Source organism: Pezoporus wallicus, unplaced genomic scaffold (genome assembly GCF_028554395.1).
Source record: "Pezoporus wallicus isolate ANWC-B61680 ecotype Strahan unplaced genomic scaffold, APGP_CSIRO_Pwel_v1 contig_8143, whole genome shotgun sequence".
In the NCBI taxonomy this organism is placed as follows: Eukaryota; Metazoa; Chordata; class Aves; order Psittaciformes; family Psittacidae; genus Pezoporus; species Pezoporus wallicus.
The window spans coordinates 250201-265922 of NW_026636259.1; the positions used below are offsets into that span (position 1 = coordinate 250201).

The 15722-nt window shown below is 48.6% G+C and overlaps 1 protein-coding gene and 1 long non-coding RNA gene across 3 annotated transcripts in view; one reads left to right on the top strand and one right to left on the bottom strand.

Annotated features, from left to right (window-relative positions):
• Window positions 1-10582: 10582 nt before the first annotated feature.
• LOC130593966 (uncharacterized) lies at window positions 10583-14718 on the top strand. The gene is made up of 3 exons (XR_008970935.1): window positions 10583-10608; window positions 13958-14039; window positions 14606-14718. It is a non-coding gene; the product is annotated as an uncharacterized LOC130593966 (long non-coding RNA).
• Window positions 14719-14739: 21 nt separating this feature from the next.
• The window catches only part of LRRC75A (leucine rich repeat containing 75A), a 70789-nt gene continuing 69806 nt past the window's right edge, over window positions 14740-15722 (bottom strand). For both annotated transcript variants that reach the window (XM_057399498.1, XM_057399497.1), the window contains exon 4: window positions 14740-15328. In XM_057399498.1, the coding sequence (XP_057255481.1) occupies window positions 14743-15328 (586 nt within the window). In that variant the 3' untranslated portion in view covers window positions 14740-14742. The remainder of the gene's footprint in view (window positions 15329-15722) is intronic.

Consider the following 15722-nt stretch of genomic DNA (forward strand, 5'->3'; position numbering starts at 1 on the left):
TGTTCCTTTTAATTAACATTTTAAAGTAGAATTGCATTCTGTTCCCAGCATTTAAAGACAACTTATTTTTGCCTGATTTTAAGAGCTGGTGTATTAGAACATGTCAACAGAAGATCTTCCTTAGATGGTGTAATACACATTAGAGCTAAAAATGGTTTCAGAGCAAAATGCCCTTAGTAAACAGGAACAACTCGACAAATTCTTATGTGACTTTAATTTGCTCAAGATGGGTTTGCTGCAGCTTGGGTTTTTAATTGTTTGGTTCTTTCTAGTACGTATCAGAACTACTAAAACGGAGAAGAGTTGATCTGGGAATACTGTGAACAGGAAAGTGTCTGGGTTTATTGAAGTTACAAGTTGCTCTCTATTATAGTTAACTATTCATGAGTTTCATTTTAGTATTACTTGTTTATTGTGTTCATCAAAACCAAAGTTCCTCAGCAGGGATCCTCTAACAGGCTGGGGTTTTAAAAGGTATGAATGGGAAAGTGTTATTCCTATTGGAATATGGAACAAAATAGAAGGCCTAACCATATTACTGTGATCTTTCAGGGGAGCTGAGATAATCTCACTATTCATCTCGCAGTGCTTGGGGGGAGGAGAAATGGAGCCATTCTGTTTTGATTACATTTGGAGCACATCAGCTTCACAGTGTTGGGGAATAAGCAACAGGAATAAAAAGATCCTGATTTAAAAATACCATTATTTTGGCTTTTCTAAAGGTTTAAGAGAACAGTTGGCAGGAGGCCCTGGCACTCAACAGCCGCTAACAACCATGGATAGATCTGAAATAGATGAGAGGATTAAAGCAGAAAGAAAACCCAGTGAAGCTCAGCGTGGCTGAGCGCCAGCTCTTAGCAAGGGGAGAGATGGCAACGTCATGTAGTAATTCATTTGTGAGAGAAAACACAGTGATTACGTGTGAGCTGCAGAATACGTGCTCTGACTGCTGACCTGGTGGAGAGTAGCTGCTCCGTGTAGTAGCCTTGCTGTTTGCTTCTTCCCTTCTGTATGAGGATGCCTTGCCAGTGTTTGGCTTCCTTTTTGTAAATCACAAGCTCCACATTTCCTGTAAGTGCTGGTTATCATCATTATTTCTTGATTAGTAGTATAAAGCAATCAGATCTCCATCAGCATTGAAATCGCTCATGCAAACCCGTAAATTACTATAATTAATATATCCCAGCTATTAGCTAAAATCTAAAGATGTTCTTTCTTGGCTTGGTAGCTGCCATTTCAGCTCAGTTTTAGCTGGCTGTAGCCACGGAATGAGAAGGGAGGAAGGGGTACACTGTATTTTACCTTTTCAGAACAAAATAAGCCCTAAATTGGGAAGCTTCACTCCTTTTCTCCTGAAGGCAGATGGAAAAGCAGTTCATCTTTCACCTCTGCTCCCTCTTCTTTAAGCACCATCAGAAGAGTTTCTGTTCTCTAGCAAGGAACAACAGAGATGATACTAGTTTTATGCCAGGGAAATTTATGGGTTTGTTTTCTTCCAACTGCCACATTAGCAGATGCTTTGTCTGTTGTAATCTCAGATGCTACAGGCAACTCAGAGCAAGGAGTGGAGGCTCAAAACAGCTGGGGGGGGTTTGACCTTTCTCATGCAGGCTCAGTGCTGTTCATAGCTTCTGATGTTCACATCTCATGTCTTCCTATGAAGAACAAGGCTGACACATCATCTAGTGGTCTGGTAGGATGACAAACATGCACCTTATTTTGGCAGTTTGTGTAATTTAGTGTCTCAGTTTTAGGCTTAAAATCAAGTTTTGGGCAAATGTTACCAACTGCTCCCAGTACTTAAAAGTGTAAGATTTTAATGGGTGGAACTTGATTCAGAGCATGCAAGAAGGACAGAACTAAAGAACAAAAAGCATTTTGTGCTCCTGTACTCTTAATTCAGGAAGAGGGAGAATAACGTTTGCCCCGTGTTACCTCCTGAAGCTGGAGCCCACAAGATGGTGCAGTGATCAAATTCAGGTTTATCATAGAGAAAGGCTTTGCAGCCTTGGGAGAATCTTGTTTGGGGATCCACAGTTTTACTGCTGGTTCCTTCCTGGTTGTCTAATAAGATTTGCAACTTTAACATGCAGAGCATCCCTTGCACAGGGAAAATACCCCTCTTTATCTGGCTGTTAGTAATGGTTGTTAGTGCAGCACCAGCAAGGGCTGAACCTCTCTGTTTTCTTTGATGCTATGCAAGCAATCCCAGCCCCAAAGTGGTTTTGGTCTAAGCAGTCATCAGTGACACAAGAGTGTGTGAATAAAGTGTATAATTAGAAGACAAAAGAGTTAAAATTCGGGTTTCTTTAGTAAAAATAACTACATGAAGGATTATCTGCTTTTCACTCCAATGCAGTGGTTGGAGGGACTTCAGCCCAGCTGCTTGCTAAAGCCCTGCTGTGGTTCCTTGGTGGTGCATGTTGAGCATCAGCTCAGCTGAAGTCAATAGACACCTCCCAGCCCAGTACCTGTGTGTGGAGCTGTAAACCCATGAGAGGATCATTTCTAGGCTGCAGATTGGGTTTGGAATCCTGCTGTTTGAATCAAATTGGAACATTCAGAGTTTCAGCTCCAAGAATTCAGGCCTTTCCTGTACGTGCTGGTTTTTGGGTGTTGGACTCCTGCTGATGCTTGCAAGTCAATGCTTGGATTTTCTTTGTAACAGCGTTTTTAGTTGTAAGGATTTGTGATAAAATAACTGCATAGCACAGCTGCACCGTGAACTCTCTAAACAATGAAATAATCCATGTTTCTAAAGCTGCTTATGGCTTTCTGGTGGGCTGCCCTTGGGGTTTTTAATGCTTTTAATTTCTTTCTTAGTCTTCTGAATGATTTCCTTGTTTGTGCTTTTTCCTTACCCTTTAGGAGGATTCTCCAGGTTTGGTTTTCTTCATTGCTCTTGTATTCTGTACACATGCTGGCTGCACTTGATTCGTTTGCATTGCCTATGGGTTTGTATTCAGTGCAGTTATCACTGAAGTTACAACTGTGGAATAGGGTAGAGGTTTGATAGCACATTCAGAGATACCTTCCTAGCTAAGTCTAAGCTTATCACCCATATAATAAATAGTCCTGAACAGTTTAAACTTTATTAAATACTTGGGTCAACATTTGAGTGGTATTTGGTTCTTATCTGACAGCAAAGGCAATATTGATGTGTTGGTGATCTATGAATATGCACAGCAATATAATGTGTCCCACAGCAACAGGAGATGAAATGCTTTATATAGTGCTTTACATCTCTTGTGCCTCCATCACATAATCTTGAACTGATCTGCTAGTGTTCCCATGAAGCAGCTTTACCTCCTCATTCCAGATAAAGAAGCTGGAGATGAGAGCCTTGCTGGGGGGTGATGATGAGAAAAGGGAAGCCCCATTTGGTCAGTTGGATGAAGCATTTTTACTGACCTGTGTCCAATCTGGTGTTTATTACCTTCAGCCATAGCAGTAAATAATAGTCTTTGTGCCAAGTGCTCCTGGGGATGTGAATACAGAAGATACTTGCTGTGAAGATGATGGGAATCGTGTCAAGGCAAGGGGTGAGCTGGGAGCTTTGAAGTGCAGTGATTTCTGAAGGTAATGGGAGGATGCTGCACCAAGGTGTGTGGGCTTTCAGTTTGATCATGTATGTATCCAGTCATCTCTCAACCAGCCTGTATGCTTCTGCACTGGGGGAGGAAGATACTCTGTCTTTGCAGGGGCAATATAAAGCTCTTGTGTCAGCACCAGGCTGTTTGGTAGTCCAAAACAGGAGACCACGTCAAAGAGAAGGTATTTCAAAGCTCCTGCTTTAAAAGCTTCAAACAGGTCTTTGGAGATGGCAGCAATGCTGTGCCTCTTGGCAGCGTATCAGCAGCTCAGAGGCGAAAGAGGAGGAGGAAGAAGAAGGGTTTCAGGGTGGAGAAGAGCAGGACCGAGGTAGCAACAATGACACCTGATGTGGTACCTGCAGCTGGTTACATGGATGGAGGCACAGCTCTGGTCTGATGGCTGCCGCTGCTCTGGGTGGCTCTTGGTGAAGGTTTTGGGGGTCAGTGGTTTAGTGAACACTCATCAGCTTGTGTCAATGGAAAGAGGGAGGTGGAAAAGGCAGCTCTGCTTCCTGAACCCCTAAGTCCAGGGGAGCAGCAAGTCAAGGCAGTGGGTTTGCAGATGGGATGCTGCAAAAGGATGTGTGAAGTACATGGAGGAAATTGGAGATCACGAAGTCAGAGGAAAGGGATAAAAGGAAAGCGGAAAGTGGCAGTGAAGTTACACTTTGGGGAAGCTTCTTCCCTCTTGAACCTCTGGAGAAGCACGTTCAGGAGCCCGATCGCTGTGGGAGTGGAGTTTTGGCCTGTTCAGAGGGGATGTTTGTGCAGATCTGTAACTATGAAAGCAGATTTAAACTGTCAGACGCTTCTCACCTTCACAGGTCTTAATCAAAGGCATTAAAACGGCACCTGCAATTCCCCCTAGCCCCTGATAATGTGGTCACCTGTGGAAAACCAAGGTCTTGCAGGTCCTTGCAAGAAGGGGTGGCCCAATCTGTGCTGAACAACATCAGAGCCTGATGAATGCAATTAGAAGCCTCAGGGCTGCTGCAGGGCTTGGCTGGAGGTCAGGCCATTCGCTGAGTCATTGATTGAACACCTGGTGCTTGTTGGGGGCCTCAGGTGAGGCTGTTTATCTCCCTTTCGTTTCTAACCCCTCCCATTTAGTGCTCCTGCATAGGGTGAGGATCTTGGGTTTTCCTTCTCTTTCTTCCCTTGGCAAAATCCACTACTTTATTAAAGTGATACTAAATTATTGTGCTCCAAGGAAGGAATAGGGCAGTGCTGGGTGGGTTTGGAAGTAGTCCAAAGGAAGAGATGCATTTCTGATGGATGGTTAAGCAAGGAGCCTTTGAAGATGCAGACCTGAAGGCAGAAGGGCATGGCTGTAGGAGGAGGGAGAGGTGGCCCCTACATCCATTACAAGGGAAAACGAAGGCAGGTAAGAAAAACTCTGATTTCCTGGAGAAATCCTGAGCACACTTCTCAGGTTTTCCTAGGAATGAAAGAGGGGAGATGGAAATAATTGCTGGGCATGGGGAAATGCTGCTGTTTGTGCACAGAGAGGGTTGCAAGAGGGGGCTGTTGGTGTCTGTTACTTTGGAAGGAGTTTGGGGGGGCGAGGAGGGAAAGGGGAAAGCAATGGATGATTTGGAGGAGCACAGTGATTAAAGACCTTTAGAAACTTAAACGTGTAAGAGCTGTGCAGCAGAGGTGATGATTTATTGCGAGTGTATGGTGTTGCTTATTAACCGGTTGCTTGGCTCTTGCTTGGCAGTTCTCATGAGGGAAGGCTGGTTTAATCCCTGAGTCCATGAATTAGTGTGGGACTAACTAATATGAGGCTCTCTTGGCAGGTTGGAGCGGGCTCTGCCCATCGGATAGGTCACTTTGCTGATGTGCAGACCTGAGCTGCTAAGATTGGGCTGCACCTCCTAGATTAGAGCTGCAGTTCCATTGCGTGTGCTGGGTGGGGAATATAGCTCTTGCCTTCTACTGCCTCCTAATAGTACCGCTGCTTAAAGAAGCGATACCCACTCTGGTTAATGAGCTAGAATGAGAGCAGTCTCAGCAGTGAGACACAAGCAGAAGACTGAGTTTACCTCTGAGATGGGTGCCAGCTTTTCCCCCAGCAGCACTGAGGGCTTGCTTCATTTATTGCCTTGCAGGTGCCTTTCTATGCCACCAAATGGCTTTACCTGACTTAGCCCTGATGGGAGCTGAGGTTTGGACCTGTGCTCTAAAGAGAGCTTTAGTGAAAGCCGCCTTGCATCTCCCGGCTGTTGCAGCGCTTTAGGCTGTTCTGCTGCTTTGGTTTATTGCTCTTTTATCCTGGCTGAACAATGGAGTGAGTTTGACAGCAACTCTTGCCGGTTGTTGGCAAAACGTGGATCCCCGGTTGGCTTTGAGCGCGCTTGCAAAGCCTCCCTTCGTCTCCGCTTGGAAAGGGGAAGTAAATGCTCTGTTCTTCTCATGCTCTCCCCCTTATCGTTTGCCTGTTTGCCATGAAAAGCTGCCAACTGCGTTCACGTTCATTGCAAGAGATGGAAAAAGACAAAGGGAGGCGAGTGAGGGCACAAAGAGAGGCTGAACTTTGCATCTTAGCTTGCAGCTCTGTGCTGTTCCCAGTGCACGTGGTGCAGGGGAGCTCTGAGCCTGCAAGAAGAACAGCTTCCCCCAGAGTGCCTGGAAAGGTGCTTAGCCTTTAAATTCTGCGTTTAACAAGCAGCGAAGGAGATGAAATAAAGCAAACATGGGATGGTGAAGTTCTGTTGGGGAGTGATGTGTGAAGGCACAATCTGAAGCAGATGCCTTTTACTTTGTGTGTTGGATAATCTGTCCACCTCTGCCTGCAGTTCTGTGCAGGATTCAGCAGGAATCATGTACCAAAATGGGATGTCCGTGGTGCTCAGAGGTTGCTTTTATATACTGCCTTGTGTTCCATCTGCATAAGAGCAGCTGGAATTGCAGGGCTTACCTGGAAGTAATAGCAAGACAAGAGGCCAAAGAGGAAAAGAGAGGTTCATTCCTGTGATGATGCAGTTTATGGTGATGCAGGATTGTCTGTATGCGTTAACAGCCAGTGTCCCTTCCTTATCTTGTGGTTTTCTGTGTATACCTGGGTCGCTGGTTATCCATTATGCCTGTAATGAGGTGCTTTGAGGTCTAATTGTGTAGCTGTGATCTTGCATTGTCTGTTGCTTGTGGTGCTTTTGGAGGCCTTCAGCTGCTGCTTGGGGTGCAAAATCCTCCTCACTGAGCATCTCAAAGGCTTGTACAAACCAAGGGGAGCTCTGGTTTCCCTTAGGGAAAGACACAGCTGACAGGTAACACAGCAAGCTATGGGGAGAGCAGTAGAGAAGCCTCACAGCCCTTACCCAGAGTGCTAAATGCATTGGCCACATCTTCAGTGATCAATCTTTGTCCCCTTTTGTAAACCTCAAATGCTGCTTCTGTTTCCACTAACAACTCTCTAAGAGATGCAGCCCTCAATGGGCTTACTCAAGAGGCAACCGATTGCTCAGCCCAGCCTGCCAGGTGGGACCCCTTCTTGAAGGATGCTGTATAGGCTCTGCAGGTTTATTTCCTCCTCAGGCTGAATTAACAAACTAGCAAAGAGTGGAAGATGGCACAGGGGCCGTGGAATCAATGAGGAAGCAGAAAACTCAGGGAATGAATGTAGGAATCCGCACGAATGACTGAAGGTGGTGGTGAACAGGTTGCGTCTTCTCTGTTAGATCAGTTCATGGCCAACCATAAACTAAGCCAGGTTAAAACCAGCTGTCTCCTCTGTATGGTTATAGAAGCTAGAAAATGCAAGCCCAAAACTGCCAGAAGGGGCTATAAACAAAGTGTCTCCAATTCCCCATCCATCGGGAGTAGTTGAGCCTTGGGCTTATGATGTTAGAGTGAAAGAAGCTGGCACTGTATTCCTAAATGCTTGCCAGCTTGGGAGCCAGAGTCACTTCCACCCTTCCCAGTTAGCAAAGCTTGTGGCCAAATCCTGCACTAGCGTTTGTTAATGGTGCTGCACAAGCAAAGCAGATGCAATACTTCCTTTCCCCACCACCTTAGTGATCATGGCTGCTCAAAGAAACGCTCTAACATCCCCATTTCATCCGCAGCAAGCGCTCAGCTCTCTAAATGACAGCTTTTGGTCGTACAGCTCTTTTTTGCCATCCTTTTAGGATGTTTTTTGGAGCCATTGCTTATTGCAGTGCCTGAAAAAGGAGGTCAGTAAGCTTGTTATAAGCTCGACCATCTCACCAGGTAGCAGGGGAGCAGGAGTCGCTGCTGCCTGGCCAATTGCTACTGCCTTTCTCTGTAATAAAGCTTCCTAGGAGAGAGCTGTTGTAAATTAGCTGCTTGTCCATCATGCAGCAGCTTTCTGCTGGGCAGGCAATTAATGGTGCAGTCAATGAAATGACTCCATTTAGCTGTGACCTCTGAAGGCTCATCTGCCAACTCAAACCTGGAGCCGTGAGCCTTGGCAGGCACCCCCGCGATGCTCTTCCTAGTGCAGGACACAGGGATTCCATAGCAGTGTGATTCCAAAGGCAGTGTAAATCAGGGAAACTGGTCTCCCAATCCATCTTCTTGTAAAGAAGTTCCTTGGAGGGGCTCACTTTTGCTGGTGGTTAGCTTTGAGTGCGTGGTGAAAGGATGCTGTGCTGCCTGTGGTTGGGGCGGTTGTGTTTGTACAGCGTCTGCTGCTAGAGAGCCCTCATCCCGGCCAAGACCTGCAGCATTGCCATAAGCATCAACAACTAGGATCTATCAGATTATTGTTATTTATTCTTTATGGTTGTAGTAAAAGGGAGATTTCACAGTTGGGTGCAGTATTTGCACAGTGAAATCTGGGAGATGGCTGAGGGGCTGCAAGGGGAAGGTGGTCTCATCCATCCATCCCTGCTCACAAGAGGCTGGTCCTCCCCACTACTTGGCATCTGGCATTTTTCCTGGTTCCTGAAGTGTTTTGGTATCACCCCACCAAGAAGAACGATTCCAAGACCTGCGCCCATCTGAACTGCAATGTAATGGTTCAGAGCTCTTTATCTGCAAGAGCTAAAGCATCTCTGGTATCTAACGATGCTCAGTGGTTTGTATGTAAACCAGGTACTCCTTGAGAGGTAACACTTACTTTTCCAGGTGCCAATAGATAAGTTTTCCCCATTAGCTGAGCTCCAGCAGGTTATTTGCCATCTCCAGGGCCAGCACTAAACACACCAGCATGAGCTGCTGCTGAATAATGCAACAGATTCTCCTACCCAGGACTTCTATAAGGGGGGGGAACATCAGGCTCCAGGTGGCATGGGAGCAGCTGGAAGGTTCAGCCTAACCTCTTACTGGGTTCTTACGTGGATGGGTTTTAATCCCAGATGTCGTGGGGGAGATTTGCCTTGGTCTCTGTGTTCTCTGGTCTCATATCCCTTATTGCAAACTTTCTCCCTGGGGAAACAGCATCCTGCAGACATCTTCCTGAGCTCCTGCTGCTTTCTTCTCTATGTTACCAGCTGCAGCTGGAGCACTCCCTCAAGGACTGATTTTCCTCACAATAAGCAGAGTACATAGAGGTTTTGTTACCACCTGGCTCCCCGCCTTCAAAAGCATTCCCTGGCTGTTATGTCTTAGGTGGGAAAGGCCTGATGGATGTGGCCTGATCATGGTTTTGGAAGGAGGGACCCTGGGGTATACGTGGGGTTGGTGGCTCTGCTCAGGGACGTGGCAGCTCAGCATTGCTGGGCTTGGGCTAACGGGATGAGACTGATGTAGCTTTATTCCAGGCTGCTTGGAGCGCTCCTGCCTTTAGGGGTTGGGTTGTATCTGCGCCCAGGAGGGTGCTCACTCCGCATCTCCCAAGTGTAAGAAACCCTCCTCTGTCCCTGCGAAACCCTCTTCCTACTCCCCACGCCCTGCATCTTCCCATTCCTGCCTGTAGTGACAGCAGGAGGCAGGAGAGCCGCTGCTCTCCGGGTCCCACGTTTTCCACATTGAAACCCACCCTCTCCTGCAGCAGTTGCGATTCTTTTCCATTCCCATTCCCCATGCACAGCTCTTTCCCACCAGCCTCCTTCTGTACAGCCCAGAGGCTGCAAAATGCAGGTGGAAGGAAGGAAACACCCCAGCCTGTACCCCCCCTTGCAGTTTAATCACTGTTTCAGTTCTCCCCTGCAGTGCTGGCTGCCCCTGAGGAGCACATGGGAAATCCTCCGCAGGCTGCAAAGGGATGTTTCTGCCTTAAAGCTCAAGAAGGGAATGGGAATAAATAGAACCCAAGCTGGGCTTTGCTAAGGCAGAGAGAAGGCTGCGTCGGGGAAACCCCAGCTCTTGAGTGGATGCAGGCAAAGCCGGTTGTGTTCCCAGGCCAAAGACCCTCCTGGGTACCTATGGGAGTACCCAGGAACCCCTGAATAAAGACCAGGGAGGATGGGGGGTGATGGTGTAAGTAAAGTGAGAGCAAAGGATGCTCTGGGCTGTAGGTGTCAGGGATTGATGCCTCGATTCCCATATATATAACACATCATAGGGCCCAAACCTGTTGTATTCCTTATTTATTGTCTAACTTTGCATGAGAAATAGCAGTTACGATGTGCTGCAAACCCATGTGTGCCATCGCTGCTTGTGGGGTGCTGTGAGGGAGGGGAGCGATCCCCACTGAGCTTTAACTCCATCTCATAGGACTTCTATTCCTCCAAGGCATGGAAAGGGAAGGCTGAATCCCCAGAGCCCAGCAGGTTCTGTGTTGCAGGGCCATTAGCTCTTTTGCTTACAACTGCTGAGCATTAGATAGTACTTAGTGAAGATGGGGCTGGCTCTATGAAGCAGCGACCCTCGCATGCTGGCAGTGACCCATCCGGTTCCCCTTTGTCCTGCAGGATTGAATGTTCAAGATGCTCAACAGAGCTGGAAAGATCATCTCTTGCTGTGTGTATCTGGTGGTGGAGCACGGCCCCCAGGCGGCCGAAAGCTCAGCTGCCCCTGGAAGGAAGGCAGAATGGGATCAGCGCAGTGTTTCCATTCGGGAGAGGTGAAATCTGCTGCTTCCCCAGGAGCACTGCACTGGAGAGGCAAGGTTGGGTGGTTTCTCCCTTTCTCAGCAGCGTTAATAGAGGGATACTGCTAAGAAGGTCAGTCTGTTTCCTTGGCAATGGCAGCTCTTGGCGATGCGCTCCCAGTTAATGCAACATGGGTGCAGTTGTGTTTCTGAGGACACAAATGGTGCCTGGTCGCTTTTTGGCCTTTCCTCTATGGCAGGTTTGGGTATGGGTTTGGGGGGGTTTGGGTAAGGGCTTGGAGGGGTTTGGGTAAGGGTTTGGAGGGGTTTGGGTATGGGTTTGGGGAGGCTTGGGTAAGGGCTTGGAGGGGTTTGGGTAAGGGTTTGGAGGGGTTTGGGTATGGGTTTGGAGAGGTTTGGATAGAGTTTTGGAGGGGTTTGGGTAAGGGTTTGGAGAGGTTTGGGTATGGGTTTGGAGAGGTTTGGGTAAGGGTTTGGAGGGGTCTGGGTAAGGGCTTGGAGGGGTTTGGGTAAAGGTTTGGAGGGGTTTGGGTATGGGTTTGGAGAGGTTTTGGGTAAGGGTTTGGAGGGGTTTGGGTAAGGGTTTGGAGGGGTTTGGGTAAGGGTTTGGAGGGGTTTGGGTAAGGGTTTGGAGGGGTTTGGGTAAGGGTTTGGAGGGGTTTGGGTAAGAATTTGGCGTTCAGCATCCCCTCAGCGTGGGCTCTTCAACCTGTGCACAATGATTTCCAGTTCCATTTTCATTGCTGAAGGTGTAAATCTTCTCCCACAGACCCGTTTCTCTCAGTTCTGAGGCAGAGCTGCGTGGTGCTGGTGCAGATAACAAACCAAACCAGGCGTGGGTGCTTTATGGCCATTTTAACTCGATGGTGGCCATTTCCTCCCCTCTTTGACAAGAAATGACCTCTGTAACTGTAATATCCTAACAGCAGTGATTTTCAGTACTCAAATACTTCTCCTAGGGCTGCTTAGAAGCCTCTGACCAGGAGCAGCAGCACAGGGAACATTGATTATATATGGCACGAGCTCCAGGCTTGTTTTGATGCTGATGAGCGGGGAAAGGCAGCAGCTCATGCTGCTTGCTTCAAAACTCCCTCTCTTTACTGAGCCCACAGGATCATCATGATCCCGAAGTGCAATAAATGCCTAATTGACCCAATGCACGCCATGAGGAAGGGACTGATGAGCTCCAGCCTCCTGTTTTTATCCCACAGTCACTGTCTCTACTAGAGCTGCCTTTTCTTTTCCTATGAAAGTCAGTGACTTGGTGCAATGCTTCAACAGGCACAAATATAGTGATTAAAAAAAGTGCCCTTTTTAGTTAGTTCCCTTTCTCAGAAGGGCTAAATCCTGTCTGGGCACAGAGATACTGGCACAGCCCGTCTGTACCAGTGGTGCAAAGAGGGATGTGGGGTCTTCTTCCATAGAGCTCATCCTTTTTGGGTGATCACACAAGGGATGCAATCACAGCGTTTCAGAGCAGCGGCGCTGGGGACAGAGCCTTGCATGAAGCCCTCTGCAGCCAAAAGGGGAGCTTTTGGTTGGCTTTTGGGCAGCCCCTTGTAGAAAGAACTTGCTAAGGGCAAAGTGTGTCCCGACTGATGCTCTTCACAGCAAGAGCAGAGCAGGACCAGCCTCCCGGGTGCTTTGTGTCAATGAGGGAGCTGAGCGTGCAGAGCATCAGTAAATGATGCAGCGCTCTAAAGGCAAAGGGCCTCTGGTTTATGGCTTTGCATGGTCAAACCAGGGGTCCAGATGATGCTGAGGCCCAGGGAGGCTGCTTCCAGTGCAAATACTTAGCTGAAAATACAGAGCTTGCAGCAAGGGGTTTGTGATTTAGACAGACAAAGGGGCCTGCGCTGTGCTTGAGGAGGGGTTGGGCACTGAGATGCTGAGCAAACCAGGGCCTGACTTCTTATAGAATAAATGAAGTTTCCTTTCTGCAAGGAGAAATCTTGTTCTTGATGAACCCCCCCATGTTGAGTTAACAACACCCCATGAGGGATGTGCTGCTGGCACAGCAGGGCCGCGTGTGCACGTGGTGGATGGAGAAGTGATGATGGATTTGCTGCCTGTGTCCCACTGCCTGCCCCGGGTGTCTGTCAGCCTTCCCATAGGAACAAAACACCTTCTAGAGCCTCCGTCCCACAGCCAGGAGAGGAGGACCCCCACGTGTGGATCCTGGGGAGGAGGAGAAGCACAAACGTCCCTCAAGGATGGGCTGATGGTTAAGGATGCACCTGAGACCTGGTCAGCCTGGTGTAGCACATCTTGCTTCATCTGTACCCCCTGGTATGTATAAGTAATACACACACATAAAAATACACTTTATATAGAAAATATACTTTATAAAATGTATTTTTATACTTTTTATTATATTTCTACTGTATTTTTATACTTTATAAATATAGATCTATATAAAGGGATTTATACCTTACTAAAGTTCCCATAATGGTGGAAATAGTCCCTAAGTGCTGCAGGAGGGGTCTTGTGTGAGTTAGGACAACGCTGCTCCCATGTCCTGTCCCCTACCACGGTTTGGGTGCTGGAACAAGGCTCCATAACCAAGGAACCATAACCAAGAACCAGCCCTGCGTCGCTTAGCACTTGCTTTATCCTCTGGTCATAACTGGGATGCTCTGGGCTGTCAGTTGGGAATTCACCCTGTACAGAGGCACAACTCAATGCTGGGTCTTTATTAAACACCATTGTCATTTATTTAGGTGATGGAAAGCTCCTTTATTCAAACAGAACAGTTTATTCACTGCAGAGCTCTTCTCATGCCTGTTTGGGATGAGTTAGCATTAAAAAAAGAAGGAAAAAGGCTTGGATACATGCAAATCCTACTGAATGGTGCCAAGTGTATTAAAACAAGCAGCAGAGTCTCTTCTAAGATACCTACAGCCACTGACAGTGTGGAAACAGCTTCCTGGTGCAGGGATGTTGAATGAACAGAGCCAAGGAGATGGCCAAGAGTCCATGTTTGCCCCCAGACAAAGCAAAGCCGGAGTCAGTGCTGCGAGCCAGGGAAACGGGGTAAAGCAGGGCTTTGAACAGGTAGAAAGGGGCTCCCTGTGAGGCAAGGGAGTCACATGTGGGCCTCTGAATAGAAGGGAGAGGGGGGTTTTGACCCCTTTTCTGCCCTCCCCCAGGTTTGGGATCAGATGGAGTTCTGGTTCACAAGCCAAAGCGCCCATCCCAGGGCTGCTGCTGCTCGGGGCTGAGCCGTTTTCATCTAAAACCCCATCGAACCCACACGTTCTGGGGGAAAATCCCCAAACTGTGTCCTAGAAACAAAGCACTTCTGGTCCTGTGGGCGAGGGACACAGCTGAGTGAGCCGGCAGTGGCACGGGGCTGAACCCAGCCGTGTTGCTGTTCTAAACCAGCATCGTGTTCTCCTGCTGCCAGGAATGAAGCTGAGCTGAGCCCCGGCTCCAGATCCTGCAGATCCCTCCCCAGAATGGATCAAATACCCCCAGCAGTGCTCCAGGTACCACCTGAACAGCTCTGGAGCTGCTCCAGCAGCACGGCTGGAGGGAAGCTGGGTTTTACAGCCAAGCAGTGGGCAGGCCCAAGTGCCAGCCTGCTCTAGGTAAGGCTGGAGGGTGAGTGGTGTCCAGGCACACTGTGGGATGGGGTTTAGCTCCACACTAGGAAAGCAAAGCTTTTCCTATGGGCTGCCTCACAATGTTAAGACAAACACGCCCCCCGGTGAGCGGGTGGTCACACCTGGGTTGTATCTCAGCAGATAACACTCTTCCTCAGCCATTCCTGAAGTCGGGATTGGAAAGGATGTAAGGTTTATCTCTGCCCATCACACATGGGAGAGCAGCTGGGGTCTGGTTAGACCCAGCGCTAAGGAAAGGGAGTCCTTCTCTGCTAAGGCTGGGCACTTCTTCCCCTCTATTTCTTCTCGGAGCCTTGTTTTACACCACCTTGGAGATGCATTTCTGAGAGGTTAGAAAGCCCAGCACATCCCTCGTGTTTAAAGATACCTGGCCGGCTTCCATAAGACACAAGCATTCAACATGATCACCTTTACGTGTTCTTTGAAAGGAAAAACAAGTTGACACACATGGAAGAGGAGGAAGGCAGCAATCTGGACTCCCAGAGCTGTATGGATCAACCTCCATTGCCGAGGTCTCAGCTGTAAGCCATCCTTGCTCAACGTGCCCGCCCAAGAGAGCCGGACATCACGTCTGTGGGGTAGCAGCACCTTGCTCCCAGCTGGGGAGCTCCCCAACCTCGACTGTTCTGTCTCTCTGCTGCGAGCCTGTGGTGTGAGTCTTGTCTGCTCCAGCTCGCAGGTCCTCCTGACTGTCAGCCAGACCATCCTGGCTCTCCATATCGCTTACCTGCCCCTCTCCAAACTCCAGGATGGTCGGTAAGTTCCCTTGCTTGGGGCACCGTCTCTTTAGGCTGACCAGGAAGGGTTGAGGCAAGGAGAAGATGTCCACGTTGTTACCCAGGTCGATCCAGGTGATGCTGGGGAACTTCTTGGGGTCCTTGAGGGCTTCGGTGAGGTCCCGTAGGACGCCTTTGGTGAGCCGGTTGCCGTTGAGGGAGAGGGTGGTGAGGTGGGGCAGGATGCAGAGGGCGGGCAGGAGCTGCAGCAGCATCTCATCCGTCAGCTCCGTGAAGCACAGCTCCACCGTGTCGATGTGCTCCGAGCTGTGCTGCAGGTAGGACGTGACGCGGTCCAGGTCCTTCAGGGTCAGCGGGATGCCCGACAAGTCCACCGTGTTGTCCTGAGGCTTTCCCATCAGGACAGCTTTCAAGCTGGAGCAGGGGGAAGAAAAGGAGAGGCTGGTTTAAATCAGTGGTGACAAGGTGAACCATAGAACGGAAAGGTCCTTTGGACCATCTAGGGCCATGGGCAGGGTTGCTTCACACTAGACCAGGTTGCCCAAGGCTCTGTCCAACCTGGCCTTGAACCTTAAGCATCCTCCATCTGAAGAGTCAGGCCTTCGCTTTAACAATGTCAGTTCTAGTCTTAAAGCTTATTTAACATGGGAAAATAGCTCCAGATGTGTAGGACCAAACAGCTCCAGTAGAAATACCTTACCTGGGTGCAGGATCCATTGAATCATAGAATGGTTTGGGTTGGAAAGAACCTTAAGATCATCCAGTTCCAACCCCCCTGCCACAGGGAGGGGTACCTCACACGAGACCA